Raw genomic sequence first — 16,723 nt, forward strand, 5'->3', positions numbered from 1 at the left:
AATAACTATCGCTTTCAATTTCACCAGGGATACTGGTGCTGAAAATCAGAAGCAAAGTCTGTTGAGGCACCACTTTTGAGACTGTTCCTTGTGAAACATCAGTAATGTATTATGTCTTGGATACAGAAGCACCTGCCAACTATCAGTCTCTATCAGATCTGCTATCTTGCTTATTGTGACTAAAACTCACTGTACAACAGAGGAACGTGGTTTGATAAGCTAAAACATGGTTTCTGTCCTGTTTCACAAATGTTATTGTAATGAAGTGGCATGTGAGGGACATCTGTAGATTATTACTTTCAACCTTTAGAACTTCCAATCTATGAAACTGCTTCAATTCCAATTAATTTGATAGCCTGACACAAAATCTCCTTGCATTCTACAAAAGTCTATGCAAAAGACACTACATGAGTCAGAGAAAATGGGGGAGCACCTAGGTCATGTTTTGACTGAGACCAGTGTAATGTTTAAAACTTCAATCACCTGAACTTAAACTGGTTTTTATGTTTATATTTAACATATACTGTAAATGGTATGATTTTCATCTCCAAGAAGACAAAAACAAAATAAAAATGCTTTTTTTAATTTTCTGTTATATTCATGCAGTCTGTACAGTGAAACAAAAAGAATGTAGTTCTACATTTTGGAATAGACTTTGCCTTGATTTCTCACACCACAAGCTTGGTCCTGGATTAATAGTGAGTAGTTTTCTCCACGTATTGTAGTAATATACCATTTTTAAAAGTATGGAAAGGACAGTCATTTAGTTTTAAATGACATACAAGACTGGTAAATGGCGTACAAGACTGTCTCGTGGCTGCCAGTAAAATCCATGGGTTGTTTAAGTAAAGGCACAAGGGCTAATGTATATGAAACCAAATGAGTATCTGCCTAAAAAACAGCATGTACCCAAGTACAAGCATGTGTGCATATTTGCATATACATGGTAGTCTTTTAGGTGCATTTACTGGTAGCAGTTGAGACCTGCTATTTATCTGAATAGGGAAGCCAGAAGAGACTGCAACTTGGATCCCAGCTGGCAATTTCAAAACAGCTAGAAGCAACTCATTTTTTGAGAACCAGCATTGGACCTACTCAGAGCAATATTCAAACGTAATACAAAGGTAAGAGGTAAAATGACTGTAATAGAACTCAATTGTAATTTATATTTTATTATTGATGTTTTAGTAATCACATTTATGATCAGCTGACTGACTGGGATTATGTGCTGCTGTTACTGTCTTCCAGGACTTCCTTGAAATTGAAGTACATTCTGAAAAATGAAATAAAGGGCAGAACCAAGTACAAAACGATATGATGTGCTGTTGTACGCATTGATCTGTAAAGCAGAGTGCACCACCAGAAAGTGAATTCCACCCTCATTCCGTTGACAGTGAGGGGATTAAAATGTGTCGTTCACTAAATGTTTAAGTAGGTTGGCCTGAAGAGCAACGCATTGATTTTGTCTAGTCTAATTTATAAAAATAGCTTTTTTACAAAAAGGATCTTCATCAAGATTCAAGATAGAAAAGTAGTCCCTCAAATTGATTGACAACTTGAATTCTTGTTAGTACAACTGAAGTCTCAATGAAAGAAGCAGATGTATGATGAGTCATTATGATGAAGCTTTACACAGCTTCAGAGTTTTCACATTGCTTTCTGTATACCAAGGCTCCTGACACTGTAAAGCAATCCTGTGGCACATACATTTATTTTAAAGAAGTGTGTGTGTGTACAGCATATATATTAAGTTGCCATTTTCCTTGTCCAGCTCCTTACCACCAAACAACCTTACCACCAACCTTTTCTTGTATGTGTCACCCCTAATTGACGGGCATATAGTGGATTATGTATGTTGAGACCTGCTTATTCAATTGTAATGTAACTTGCAAAGGGCCTTCTTCAGTTACTGAGACGACCAGAATATAAAGGAATATGGGATGTTTAAAACAGTAACATATTTAAAGGCTGTTCTTTTCTATAGATCTTTATATGACCAATCCTTGTTTGTGACTTGATCCTTTTTGTAGATATCTTTATACACCAGTAACTAGCACTGACAAGGAGATATCTGTGTGTTCCTACTGCAAAGGCTCCACCTTGGCCAGTTTATGGTTTTGCTATCTTTGAGCAAGACCTGCCTGCGTTCAGTGTGATAACAACTCAGCTCAACTCTGAAGTCTTTGCTTAACCTTTACCTCACTCATCAGCTTCAATATTGTATAGCTAGGTTTGCTGCACATGGTGGAATGACAAACATAAACTTTTATTGATATGTGTTATACCAAATAAGGTATTGATGACACACTTACTTCCACAGACTTTCACAAGCCTATAATATAATTTGGTATTTGTATGCTTCATTTAAAATAAATTAAAATAAACAACTCAAATCATCTAGTGAAGTTGCAGTTCCCCTCAGTTATGTTTACTGTGAAATAACTTGTTTACTATATCCTTCCACAATTTAGCTTTTTCATTATATTGTATTACTAAATGTTAACATTTTCAGAAGTTAGTACCTGCTTGATGCTAAGAAAAACATGACTTATTGGCAAGGCAGTGGTAGGACAAGGGTAGCTACAATGGGGCCAATGGAACAGGAGTGGTAATGCGTTTATATTTTGACCGACTCATTTTTAAAAGGTTTATTTTAGTTTTGAATACTATCCAAATACTGTGTTGCATTCATTCAGCAGAATTTGGTTTTACAAGAAAAGATTTATATTAGGACTTTTCTTGTGTCTTGGGCAGTTGGAAAAGACTGTCATCCCTATAAATGTGTTGTTCTTCTCTCATGTGACAGCTTAGGATGCAGTGGCCTTTGTGAGTCTCTTTCAGTGGCACTGACTGTCAGGTATCTTATTAATACCTACACAAAAGGCTATTGTGTCTCTAAGGCTGTGGTGAAGGAAATGTGCCACCTCCTGTGCTACTAAACTACTACACTGGTGAAGCCTGTTTGTACAGTGTTTGTACGGTTTAAAACCAGTAAAGTAAGACAGCTCAGCCATATTGAATTACTTAAAGTTGCTTAAAGGCAAGGCACAGAATTGAAATTCATGTTTCAAAGTATTAAACCCCCTCTCTGCAGTATACAGTATGTATCAATCTCAGACACAACTTCTGTATTTAAGAAAAAAGGCACTGACTTTAAGTACATGCCAAGTGTGTTTATTTATTTATTTTGCTGTTTTAAGAAAAGTAACCCACATAAATGTTTTGACCTCTTTTCCGGGCTTTTTTGGGCAAAAATGTATCAAGGTATCAAGAACGACGGGCATCCTTAAACAGCAAATGTTTTTGCATGAATCACTTCATTTCATGTCATGTTTAACTAGCATCTTAAGACTGATTTGGAAAATATATAATGTATGTAAATTTATACAGTATATTATCATTATTGAAATAATAATTTAAGAAGCAACAGTGATACATCCAATATTACATATTTGGAAGTAGCTGTAAAACTAGAAAACAAACAAACAAATAAATATACAATCCCTTCAGTTTGAGGTCTTATTGTACTAAAATATTACTAATTAACCATATTATAAGTAAAACACATTAAAAATAAACAACTCCAACACCTACTGTTGTTCCTCAAGTAGAGTTGCACAAACCTGTTGCTCAACAAGCTTCCTTTACTATAAATTCCATTCTAGTCTCTTATGGAAATACCAGCATTTAACCTGGCAGACCCATCTACTGTAAGAAACTGGAAGTAAAACTCTCAACCTCACGCCTGTGATCACAGTCTTGATTTACTGATAACTGTCAAAAAAACATTCTTTGTAGGACACAGAGGCTACATTTCATTGCACGCATTGCTGCACTTTTTTTCGTCCCCATAAAAGAGGTTTTGTTTAATGAAATCCCACAAACTATTTGCAGATCTCGGATGAGAACCTGTACTGCATGATGTGTAATCAAAACTTGCTGGCTTTGTCAGTTCATTATTGTGAATGCTATGACCTAAATAAGCTCTTCTGAAAGCCAAGCATGTTATTGTGTACGTTCTATAATGTGTTTTTAAATATCTCTTTTAATTGAAGACAGTTAAAGCTAATGTATTCCAATACTATGGGCAAAGCCAATACTTGAAATGTGAAAGGGTTAAAACACAATTAAAGCAAATATTGTACAGTGGTCTTGTTATGTTATCGCACTGGTAGCCATGGATTGCCAATTTATATTGGATCATACCATTGCGTAATAAAAATGGTATGTGCCTTTGTACAACCATTTCCCCTTAGTACTGCTAGGGGACAACCTAAGGACACAAACTGTAAATCTATTGCAGTAGAAATTCTTAAACAACAGTTTAGGTACAGTCTTGCATCATAAAAGCTATAACAAGCTAAAAGAGATGGCATGAATTCAAGTTCTTAGGCTATAGGCACAAACGGTTCTTTCAACCAGAGAAACTAAATGTGGGTTTGTCATGCTCCTTCAATGTGAATTGCAAGGACCATTGCTCCTCGCTTGTGAATTCAGTACACATATTGAGGAGTACGCACCATTAATTTTATTTGTATTTTGCTTCATGGACTTTCAAAAAAGAACTATTCAAGTGACTGTGGAAGCTGTTCTTAGAAACAAAGAGAAACTTGGCATCTTCCTAATAGGCCTTTTTCTTCGTATTTCAGTAGGAGGCTATCATTAATACACTGATGCACTGAATTCAGAGCTTGTTCCAATCACAGCGATGCTTATACCTTCTGGGGCCCCAATGCTGGCTTCTTCAAACTGAATCTCCTCACTCCAAGATACCAAAACAAAGTCCACTATGGCTTTTTAATGCCCAACGGAAACATCTTTCTTCCAGTGTGCATGTGACGCTTGAATTTTACATTTTAATTTCAGTGTGCATATCACTTGTACAGTGTCTAGAAGCTGTTACAAATGTAGTAGAGTCTGTGATATGCAGCTTTTGTAAGTGTATTCTTGACATTTGAGAGCCAGGCTATTAGTGTTGTTACATCACCTGAAACATGCTTACTAACATGATAGGTTATCAGTTGATCTTATTAGAGTTTTATTCCAAGAGACATAACCTCAATGATGTTGTTGTTGGCGTCATCTGACCTGGGATAACAGAGATACAAACATACAAGCCCTACAGCCTGAGCAAAGCAGCCCACACCTGAAGATAGGTGTGAATGCAAGATGGGGGGGGCTGTACATTTACTCTTTGCCAGTTTTGACAGTCTGAAACGCCTTTGTAAAATAATCTCACATGCAAGACCATACCCTGCATAAAAGCACACTCCCATTACCTAAGCTAATGCTTTTTTGTGCAATTATACTGTAATGAGAATAATCACAATGCTATATTCAAACTAAATTATCTACAATTACACATTGAAAAGCATAACTACATGGCTGATGAGATATACTCTCATAATTCATGGCTATCAGTGTATTAACAGTGTAAGGGATAAGCCTCAATGGTCCCCACAACCTCATCCAAAAAATGTTTTGTGTTATGTATTAAAACTTTGTTGCACTTGGCATTGTTTCTGTATGATGTACACATACTGTATCTGCATCAGGAACAACCTCTGCCTTGAGTGCTGATGTTTTACACTTGACAGCCCCCTTGATTGCTGACAGTAACTATGTGAAGGATGTGCAAAGCAACACAGAAAAATCAATTTGCCATTCCCATATGGAATGAACATCTGTGCCTCGTGTATGAGACAGAATGATTGGTATAAATGGCACTCAGTCATACGGATCAGATTGATATTTTATTGAATATTTGTACCCAAAATAACATAATAAATGCATTTGTTTTGAGCTGACTCTGGATCTTATTGAAACATTATGAAACCTGCTAATTGCACATTTTTCAAAGCTTTGCCTTATACCTCGGAGCCATCGCCATACGCCTCAACCGTGAGTCATATTTCAGAATAGGGAAAAAATACTGATCATACTTTTATTTAAGTATGTTATGTGGGTAATTATGTACATATGATATTGATTTATATGCATTTTAATATTTCAAGAGTTTGGGGCTGAAGATGTATAGATAATAAACAATACTGGTTAATATGTTGCTTGTAATTTCCAGATTGTTTTTCAAATATTTGACAACCATTTCAGACAGTACATTTCTCATTGTTTAAGTTTTCACTTTGGAATTACAGATTTTTTTATACTGTAACTGTGTCCAGGTCGAGTTATTTTGGTCTGGACCTAAAAAAAACAAATACAACAATAGCATTTTTGTGTGCAATACAATCATTTGTGTGCAATGCATAAGATGTCACAGCGCAAGACTGGGCTAGCCAAAACCTTAGGTCAATGATTTGCGCCTTGCTAGTAAGTATGCAGACACATTTTTAAATACAAATTCTAATAATTCATAATTCATTCGTGTGTTTCACTTTTTATTTTTGTTGCATTGTCACATCGAAGTTGAAAAAGTCAGTTGAAAATCATTAGATAAGTTGAAGTTCTATTTTTTCAGCTCGTCAGATTAGCCAGTCACAGTTTCTTCCAGTCAGTCATCTGAGGTCTCTTTTGCCCCTCAATGTTGTTCAATATACTGTTCTTTCTGATCAGCTGGTTTTGCACTGGCTGGCTGAGGTAAACACTGCTGTATGCAAGCAAATTGAACTTGCGTGTAGTCAGCATTGTTTACTATCACTCACTCAGTCAGTTTAATGTTGCTGATCAGAAACCAACAGTACATTGAAAGTTATCACATCAGTGTGTTACAGAACTCCCTGCAGTGCTTACAAGAAACACATTACCTTTGCTGTATACCGTGTTGATTCCCCAGTTGATTTATGACCTATAATGTGTTCAGAGTCGACAGCATGTTTAAAAATATAATGCTGAGATATGGTAAACACGGACATAGCAAAGGCAACATAATGTGTTTCTTAACACTAAAGGGTGTTGTGTAACATTTAAAGGTTAACAGGTTTAATGATGTTTCAATAATATAACCTTTTCCTTCTAGGCTGGGTGGAAAGCTGGTGTTTTGCATTTTACAACCCACTGTTAGGAATGTACCCATTAAAATCCATGCAAGGTAATTATTTTCAGACACTCCCCCTCAGCCTCACGCAGGTATACAAAGCAGCCTGTAACCTTAGCTTTTAACATTTGTCTTTTCTGTGACACTTGAAACAAAACACTGGGCACGTTATGAACAGGTTCTACAGTAAATGAGGAAGGAACAAATTAAACGAGTATACAATTAAAAAAAAAAAAAGAAGAGCAGACTTCATCAGTGGAAACTTGAAATAAACCCTTCACAAGCCAGAACATTTCCCTCAGCACTCAGACCTGTAATGAACACTATGCTGCTGCTATGCATATAGAATGACATGCTTTATAGAACCATCTGTAAAAAGAGATTCAGCTCAGAGTGTGCTTACAGCAGTATTTATATCTATAAAGTAGTCTAACCAACACATATTATATTGAAATTGTCTGTCATTCAAGTAATCTGTACAACTTCGGTATGACCATTGTTGGTAATGCTGGCCAGTGTACCAATTAATTAAGATTGTAATCTTTTTACATAATTTAATTAAAAAAAAAATATTTTCATTAATAGTGTCTGATGGATCTGACTGTTGTTTAAACCTGTAATGTAGGAATGGCTAAACATTGAAAAAACTAAACTGATCTATTTACATGTTTAAATATGGCCACCTAAGATACCAACTGTTAATACTGAGTTACGGACAGCTCTTGTAAATACGCTTTTCAATGTAAATGACAGAAGCACCAGATCTGTTGTGAGTTTCACTTAATAAAGGTTAAACATTTAATGAAAATTGGATTACTTGACCAGTAGACCTTAAACTAGACATGAGACATCTGATCTTCACAGCAGCATCAATGCAAGCTTCTTTAAAAAATAGGCCAATTTAAGGTGCTTAAATTCCATTTCTATCCAGTCCAAGGCCTGCCAATGATGGTATGCAGGTTCAGTGTGCACTGGTACCACTTAGAACTGGACCCTAGCCCATTTCACATTGGCCCCCAGCAGCTTCCTGAAGTTCCCAAAAACTTTGAGGCTAAATGCTTCTTTTGCAAGTCCATCACAAGTCACCACCAATAATGCAGCAGTATTGTATTGTAATAAAAGAGGTCATTCAAACAGTATTCAAATAATACAAAGTGTACCAGATTTTGGGTCCTCATTATGGTCAAATTCCTGTAAAAACCAGTGCCTGTAAAAGGAGAACCTATTTCATTCATGGAATACTCCTCTTCCTAACCTTTGTTCTCTCTGGTTTGAAATAATAATACAGATCCCTTTCTTTAGAATGTCCTCCAGCCTAACCCAACCCATCACCGAACAGGAAGATATTTATTGTCAAATTGTCCTTTTAAGGTTTTCACAAAAGACTAGAAAATGGAAGATTTTTACACAACGCTAATCTTTCTACAGGCTCAAATGTTTTAAGTAGCTACAGCATGGGAGATCGGAGAGATTACAAGTCATCAGATATATGATGGATCTAATTCTTCATTCAAAGAACATCAGGCCAATTTGGTGTAGTATTGAAAGACAACTTGAAGATCAGTGTCGTGTGAAGCTGCACCTGCCTTAAAACCTACAGCAGCTATTTTTTTCTTTCTTAGATGTCAACACCTACCTGTGAAAGTAGAAGAGGATGGAGAGCATGGTCTGGTCAATGTTGCTGTTGCAGATCCCTTCGTTGAGAAGGAAGCAAGGGTCCCTCACTACTGACTCAAGAGAGTCCTGCCGCATGATGTTGTTCCACTTGTCCGTGTTCAAGTTCTCGAACATCAGCTGATCCCGAAGCTGCCGGAAATGGGTGACCGTCGGACTGCCCAGGTTGTTGTTGCTGCCGCCACCAGCCACGCCATCACATCCATTGGCGAGGTCCAGACAACAGCTGCAACAGTCAAGGCCAATGGGCGAGCGGCACTCTTCATCTGACATGATTAGTTACCTACCAAGCTTCCTAAAATTCAGATTTCTTTAAAACTATTTGTGATTTCTCTGGAAAGGGCAGCTCAGGTGTTTACCAAGAGCTATGAAGATTGAAGAGGTTGTCAAATAGCTTCTGTCTTCTCAACCTTCCCTTCAGGGTTGTCTTGTATCTCCACTCTTGAAAGGCAGCTCCTTGAAATAAATGTCCCTGTGTTTTGTTCTAGTGCACACACCAACAAATTAAGGAGAATGTGTTGGACAGGAAAAACACAGAAGCTGCTTATCAATTTTTCAGCAGTGCACTTTTTTTCACAGAGAAGGAGAGAGAGAGAGCACTGGGAGGAGGGGGAAGCCTCTGTGATTGGTAAAAGGCACAGCTCAGTTCACAGAGCCGGCCCTCTTTTTTTTTTTCTTTCAACCTCCTCTTAACACAACAAGGGTAGAAAAAAAAAGCATGCAGCCACAAGAGCTGGTGACGCGGTCACTGCTTCTGCTTCTACCATCAGCATTCAAAGGAAGAAAGCAGCTTACTTGCCTTTGCAGAACATCTGAGAAATTCCCCTTTATAAAATACACTGCAACCCCTCAGGATCAGGACTGAGTAAACCACTTCAGGTTCCAAGAGTATGTCCAAGGCTGTTTGTTGTTTTGCTAGGGCTTCCTATCCAGATTGTCTATTTTTTAACCACTGTAATGTAGCTGATATTGAGAGGAAACCCCTCCCAGAATGCTGAATCGAGCCTTTTTTTTGCTCTCTTCCAATTGGTCGACAGTGGAACTCTTAGGCAAACAGAGGGCTTACGTCATGTTTTCTGCAATCTGTAGGCTACGCAAATCACTTGGCAGTTTTCTTTGCTGAAAGGCACCTTTTTAACTAAACACAACTGACAGCACCTGCCTACTTCACCCTGGTGTAATGTTTTTCTAACACTCTTGTTTGAAAGTGATATTTGCACAGGATTATCAAATAGCAAAACAGTTTTAATCACATTTTTATACTATTTTGTATAGTTATTTACTGCATGAGAATAATTTATAGCACAATAGAGCAAAACTGTTATCTTATCACAGTGTACTTTATAACATTTTTGCGCCCACACAGTTAAAAGTCCAGGGCATGCCCATCACAACATGTTTTGTAATCTAATCAGTTTCTTCTCTGCAGACCTATTTTGGCAATCTGCAGCACTTCTATACCAGACATTGACTGAAACCATTATATAATTCAAATGTGTGTTTTCATGGTTTGGCATAACTTTAAATGTGCAACTCTTGGATAGGACTGTATGTACTGTATTGCAGAAATAAATGCACTGTGGCCAAAATGTGTGAAACAGCTAGCAGCTGTAGATATTATTGTTATTGAGCTGGATCATCTGTATTGGAGCCAACAACTATGTGATCTGTGTTCAGAGTGATCACCAGCAGATAAAAAATATCCTAATTCTAAATGCAAGTGTTAATCATTTATACAAATGCAAAGAAAAATGTGTCGGATTTTATTGCTTTGTTGCAAGTTGTCTGTAAGGAAGGCACTGTGCTCGTTGTTAGCTATAGAAGGTAAATCTGAATTTGTGGAAGGAAAAAATGTACCCACATCATAGAATAATTGGTAGGTTAAAGTTTTTGTAAGCAGAAGCATGATGAAAAGCTCTGAAGTAGGTAGAGTTACCACATGGTTTAAGACCTGTAGAGGGGGTTGTTATTCTTTATCATTTCAACAATCCTTAGAGTCCTGTTTGTAATGTAATGAAGACTTGGCAGCGACTGGTATCTCACTCCTACATATGTTTACGTATGTTTGATAATTAATCTAGCACAACATATGGTAGAGCATGGGGATCTGAAGTGATTCAATATATTCTTAATACAAAACCTAATTCTTCATTCGCTTCCTTATCATTATTGCCCCGCAGCGTGGTCTTTTTCTCTGCAAAACTTGAATATAAAGAGGCAGAGTAAACACGGATATGCAATGTCTTCATTCTGTTCTGTGTCGTTATGTAAGGTGTTGTGCAAGACGGGGCCCTGCTAATCAGAGGTTTCTAAAGAGAGGGACAGTTAAGTGAGTTATCTTTGTTTTTTTGTTTTTTTGAATCCCTCATGTTCCATTCAGTAACATATAATTGAACCCTGCGCATTTCACTGCTTGTGTGTGTGGTTGTCTTAGAAGCCTATGTAGTATCCATGCTCATGAGTTTTACTGAACAAGAACACCACACATGAGCAGAAAAAAAGGTAATTTAAAGTTAAGTTAAGTTCAAGTTAAATATATACAGTAAGATACATTCAAAATCTGCAGAATTATTTCATATGTGAGGGACATGTGTAGTTTGTTTAACTACATTGTATATGGTGCTCACACACATACACACGTCATTTTAAATTCTAGAACTCTTATGTTTGTCCTATTCTCTTGCCAGAGATCTGTAGAACACATCCCGATTATACATTTCCATGCTTAACCAGCAGTTCAGAATGTACTTATCTAACTTTCATCTAAAGCAAAGGGCTCTGAACACATTTTTTGGCAGGGAATCAGTGGCAGCAGCAGAATGATCTTTGCCTCCAAATTCCCTCTGTTATTTGTGTACAGACTGGGAAAATAAAATGACAATGCTAAACCCCTCAGCTGTACAGAAGGGATTCCTAAACTGAAACGAGTTGCATGTCATTCTACTCCAAAGCTAGATGGTGCTGCAATGACAGAGCACGAGTGCATTGCAAATTAAAAACTGAAAACAGCTGCAGGTAACATGGTCCTTTCTTGGTTATTTATTTAAATCAACATAAGTGATAGTAACGTGGTAACCATATGTAACAGATCATGCTTTGGAAAGCAGACGTCTGCAGCTTAAGCAGGATGATAAAAATATAAGCATGTGAAGTTCATGAGCTGTTTTTTTATTTCAATATTTCAGACGGCATTATCCATATTTGTTAAAGGAGGTGCTTATTAGCTTGTGGAACAAGAACTTCTAAATAATAACAATAATAATATGCAGGTTTTAAATAGAAACCATGTTGAATGTCAAATCTTTATTTTCTCCAGAGGAAACATGCGAGTATAACTGTTTAGTAAATAGCAAGCTGATTTGAAAACAATTGATTCATGCCAGAAATGTGTAGCTGCTTACAAAGCTTTAGATCACACTGAGTAGGAGTCTAATTAAGATAAAGTAGCAGTCTAGCTTGTGACAGTGAACCCTATCATTTTTCAACAATGTACTGCAAGCTTTTTGCCATACTCTCTTGAGAAAATAGATAATTGTAAATATTTATCACTGTTAATCTGTGCCAGTGAGGGCTCTGCTGTGGATTATCAAACAAATGTAGAAAACAAACAGGGTGGGCCCTAATATATTTTTGACGGGGTGGAGGTAAGAAGGTAACAGTGTATAGTGACACCTACCGTTACGATTAGGTAATGCAACAAGGGAGTCTGGCTGATTATTATTGGTTTATTTAGCAGACGCCTTTATCCAAGGTGACTTACAGAGATTAGGGTGTGTGAACTATACATCAGCAGAGTCACTTACAATTACGTCTCACCCAAAAGACAGAGCACAAGGAGGTTAAGTGACTTGCTCAGGATCACACAATGAGTCAGTGGCTGAGGTGGGATTTGAACTGGGGACCTCCTGGTTACAAGCCTGTTTCTTTAACCACTGGACCACACAGTCTCCAACAAGGGAGTCTGGCTGATATGCTGTGGTTCTTGTTCTTGGGGTTGCTTGCATAGGGTTCCTGATACTAATAACAATAATGAGAAAGCATTGTCTGCAACATGTTAAATAGCCTATGTAGAAAAGGCCTGTTCTGCCTTGCTGTTTGCTGCTTTGTTTATTTGTGGCTTGTTGGCAAACCACTGAAGCAATAAAGTACTACTAGGGAGTAACATTATCATGGCATTTTGACAATTTCCAAAAACTGGAGTGTGTTTTACAAGACACATGAATGCCAAGGTTATGTTAGGGCGTGGCAAGCCATTGACAAGTCAGCTGTCATTATAATTAACAAAATGGTCTCCCTTTTCTCTCTTTTTTTATCCACAATGAGAATGGCTGTATGGGTTGATCATAAATGCTTTAAACGTTTCCTCAAATGCGCTCACACAAGATAATGGGGAAATTGTCAGGCCATTGGACAAGGCAATTTAACTCTTTGTTCTGTAAAAAATGAATTTGACCAAAGAGCTGCATGGTGGAGGCAATGGGTTATGAAGGAACATTACTGCAATCAAAAGAAGACAACTGGGGTTTGAACCAGTCAGTTTAATGATAATCCATTGCAGTGTCATTTTAGAACTAGAGTGTACCAATATTAGGCAACAAGGCAATATTTGTTCAAAATCAATTGTGTTACCATGACATGTTTCTGGTCTAATAATGATTCTACTCAGGACATTCCTGGTAATATATTGGTATTACAACATTCCTATGGTATTCATAGCCTTTTTTGCAAGTGCAGTTGAATCTTCAGATCCCAAACTGCGTGCTTGACACGTTTGAACTGAAGGGTGCACTCTGCAAACAGAGCTAAGGTTTTGTTTTTCATAACTTTTTCATGGGTTTAATTTGACAAAACAAAATGTTCTGAACATTTTGTTCTCTGTTAGCTTAGAGATAATGACACCTTCTACTCCAAAACATCTGCCCTAAGTAGTAATTATCCTAAAATGAGTTGCGCTGGTATAACTTGTTTTAAGAAGCTGAATTATTTCCAAAAGTGATTATTTACATACTTGTTCTGAGAGTAATTGGTTTTTTCTTTATTGCAGCAGCTTCAATAATTCACACCACTCTGCTGTCAAAGCTAAAAATGAATTGTTTTCAGCTTTGACAGTGCACCTATAAACTCTCCACGCACAAATGAAAAAACAGTGCTTTGATTGGCTCCCAATGATGTCATGATTTATAATGCTTTTGTTTCAAGTCATGAGGAATTCCCACCAGAGGGAAGATTTTTTTTCCATTTATTTAATCACACAAAATAGCTTTAATCGAATACAATTTTTATTGATCGATTTAATCAAGTCTGCCCTAGGTAAATTTAAATATATTAGTATTTATTTTTTAAATAATAATAACAAAAAAGCTGAATATGATTATTGAATACAGCTGTCTGTATTTTTCCTGTTATTTAAAAGCAGAATGTCAATGTATTTATTTTACGGAATGTTTTGGAGCAAGGCTATTGCTACAATTGGGATTTAGCTAGATATTTAATCAATGAATCAATGGATTACTTGCTGGATTACTGGTAATTGGATTATATAAAAGAACAAGATTATAAATGCATTACAATTCAATAATTCAAATCATTTACTGTATATTTTGCTTTTAAAAGAAGACATTTGAGTGCACATATGAAAATGGTTCTTTGCAATGGAGTGGTTAGGCCTCTACAGAAACATATTTACAAATTGCAATTGTCATGGCAATGCTCTTAATCTCCCACAAAGCTTACCCTGAATATAGAAGCACAGTAGTTCTCTGACTGCAGTCTGATTCGCATTTTGTGTGTGTGTGTGTGTTTTTGTGTCTGACACAGGTTTGACGCATTGCAATTGGTGTTGCAAATATTTTATTGTTACGCAGTGTGGACTGTCTTATGTTTTTTTTTGGGGGGGGGTTGTGTTAAACTGTTTGGTTCATTAGAGTGAACTCTAGTTACTACACCAGGTTCCTCTGTCTGTTTATAAGGTGAAATGACCAATGAATTGCATATGTAACAGATTTCCTGAGATTAAGGTATGGAAACTGAGAACATTCTTTAACCTAAAGAAGTCCCACATATCATGTTTTAAAATGAAATGCATGTTTGCAGTAACATTTGTTCCTTTCAAAACTGCACATGTGAGACCTGTGTAACAAACAGACATGTAAAACAGCTTTACAGATTTATGTAATTAATTTGTTAGCTACAATCACTAGACAAAAATATAATAACCAAATAAGGTTGAGACCTATGAAGTGTAATATTACAGTGAAAAATATTTCTATTAGTCCTGTTGAGATGCATTTGTGTTGGCTGTGACAGGTGACAAATATATGTATGCTCTAAATCCAACAAGAAAAATTGATATCATTTTGCCCTTTAACAACACTCAAGCCACTTGAAACTTGCAGCAGATTTAAAAAAAGCCCAGTGAGAATTTAAAGATGCAGTTGCCATGGTATTATGTGAGTAGAACTACACAGGGCAACTTAACAAGTAACACTCCAAGACAAGCCTCTTATCATGAGGGAGAATAAATAAGCAATCGCTATGTGGTGAGAAAAACAGAAAACCAATGCAAATAAGCACAGGGCTTATATTATAGTAGATTATTCTTTTGTTAGCATGTTCCTTTCTTAGACAACATTGAGAATTTACAATTGAATGTTTAACCGTTCACACCTGACCCAGTTTAATGGCTTGACACAAAGAGAGGGACAAGAGAGATGTAGCTTTTTGCTCAGTTTTCTGTTGCGAGGGGGGGGGGGGGGGGGGGGGGCGTTTTATGGCATTTTCATACCTGGGGGGTCTCATGCTCATCTGCAACGCATTTTCTTCCTTGTGTTAGCATTGGGAATTGTATTGCTGGTCCCCTTATCATTGTACTGATATAGTTTTGTTTGTTGCTGTTTATTATTATTATCCCTATAGATACTGATAAAATACCATTCAATTTAAGATGCTTCCTGGTACCTTGTCACTACCTGTGCTGCAGGTTACATGATCTTGAGTAAGATTGCCTTACAGTACAGGATGTGATACTGTACCAAGAAGAAACAGTTTAGTCATATGGTGTTTAAAACAATCTAACTATCTGGATTAATGTAGAAAGATCTTCAACACAAGATAAGGAGGTGGTGCTAATTTTGCTAGTCCTAATAGAAGGTAAGAAAATTGAGTTTGAAAAGCTAATTTGATGGTGCCAGATTGGAACCCAGTTGAAAGGCATGATACGCTATTGAATTAGTCTGCTGCACCTCCTCTCCCCCAGTGGTGTCATATTTGACTACGTTTACAGTGTGTTTAAAGTGTTAGTGTAGGGTCTGTGTATACTCAGTTTACTGTAGATTGTTAAGGTGTGAGGGGATACACGTTGTTGCTTTGACCAGAGGCAAATACTCAAAAAACATCCAGTTTTCCATTTATTTATTTATTTTCTCCCCAATTTGGAATGTCCAATTATGTTTTTTCTCCTCACCGCAGCTGTGAGCATCCGTTGATCTCACAAGCCTAAAGCCAGAATCGCTTTCATGGCAAGCAATCCAAAGCAGAGGTGGGTGGGCTACCGATCCAGGGAACAGAAATCAGCCCTCCTTTTATCCACTCTGAATGTGCTTGGTGTCTGGCCAGTAGGGTTTGCTGTTGCACGATGAGGAGAAGCAATCCCTGCCAGTTTCCCATCCCCTACCCGGAGTCCCCAGGAAAGTTCGGCCTTTTTGCACAGCCTGGACGCAAACAGGTGCCGTCCAAACTGTATGACTCATCCTGCGCTCCCAGCAGCAGCACTGCTTTAACTGGCTGAGGTGGTGTATTCACTTTTAAGGTATTTGTAAGGTGGATGTTTCCTTCCAATACAGCATAGCTCTCAAGTCACTCTAGTTGCTTCAAAATAGATACATTGATTCCCTTAACATTTCTTGTTGTTCTTATGCTGCCATGTTTATTTATTCCAACCTTTCATTAAAATCTGCCTTTTCCTGGCTTTGATCTGCTTTAGCTTGTGCTAGGACTGAACAGGCTTCCTCATTCCATTAGAAGCATGTGACAATGTGACTCTGCTCTTCACCTAGA

The 16,723-nt window shown here is 37.2% G+C and overlaps 1 protein-coding gene across 1 annotated transcript in view; it reads right to left on the minus strand.

Moving 5' to 3' along the window:
• The window catches only part of LOC117430647 (TSC22 domain family protein 3-like), a 45,285-nt gene extending 35,692 nt beyond the window's left edge, over positions 1 to 9,593 (minus strand). The window contains exon 1 of the mRNA XM_059001076.1: positions 8,631 to 9,593. Coding sequence (XP_058857059.1) covers positions 8,631 to 8,941 — 311 coding nt within the window. The 5' untranslated portion in view covers positions 8,942 to 9,593. The remainder of the gene's footprint in view (positions 1 to 8,630) is intronic.
• Positions 9,594 to 16,723: the final 7,130 nt, after the last annotated feature.

The sequence above is a fragment of the Acipenser ruthenus genome, chromosome 26, assembly GCF_902713425.1.
Source record: "Acipenser ruthenus chromosome 26, fAciRut3.2 maternal haplotype, whole genome shotgun sequence".
Taxonomy (NCBI): domain Eukaryota; kingdom Metazoa; phylum Chordata; class Actinopteri; order Acipenseriformes; family Acipenseridae; genus Acipenser; species Acipenser ruthenus.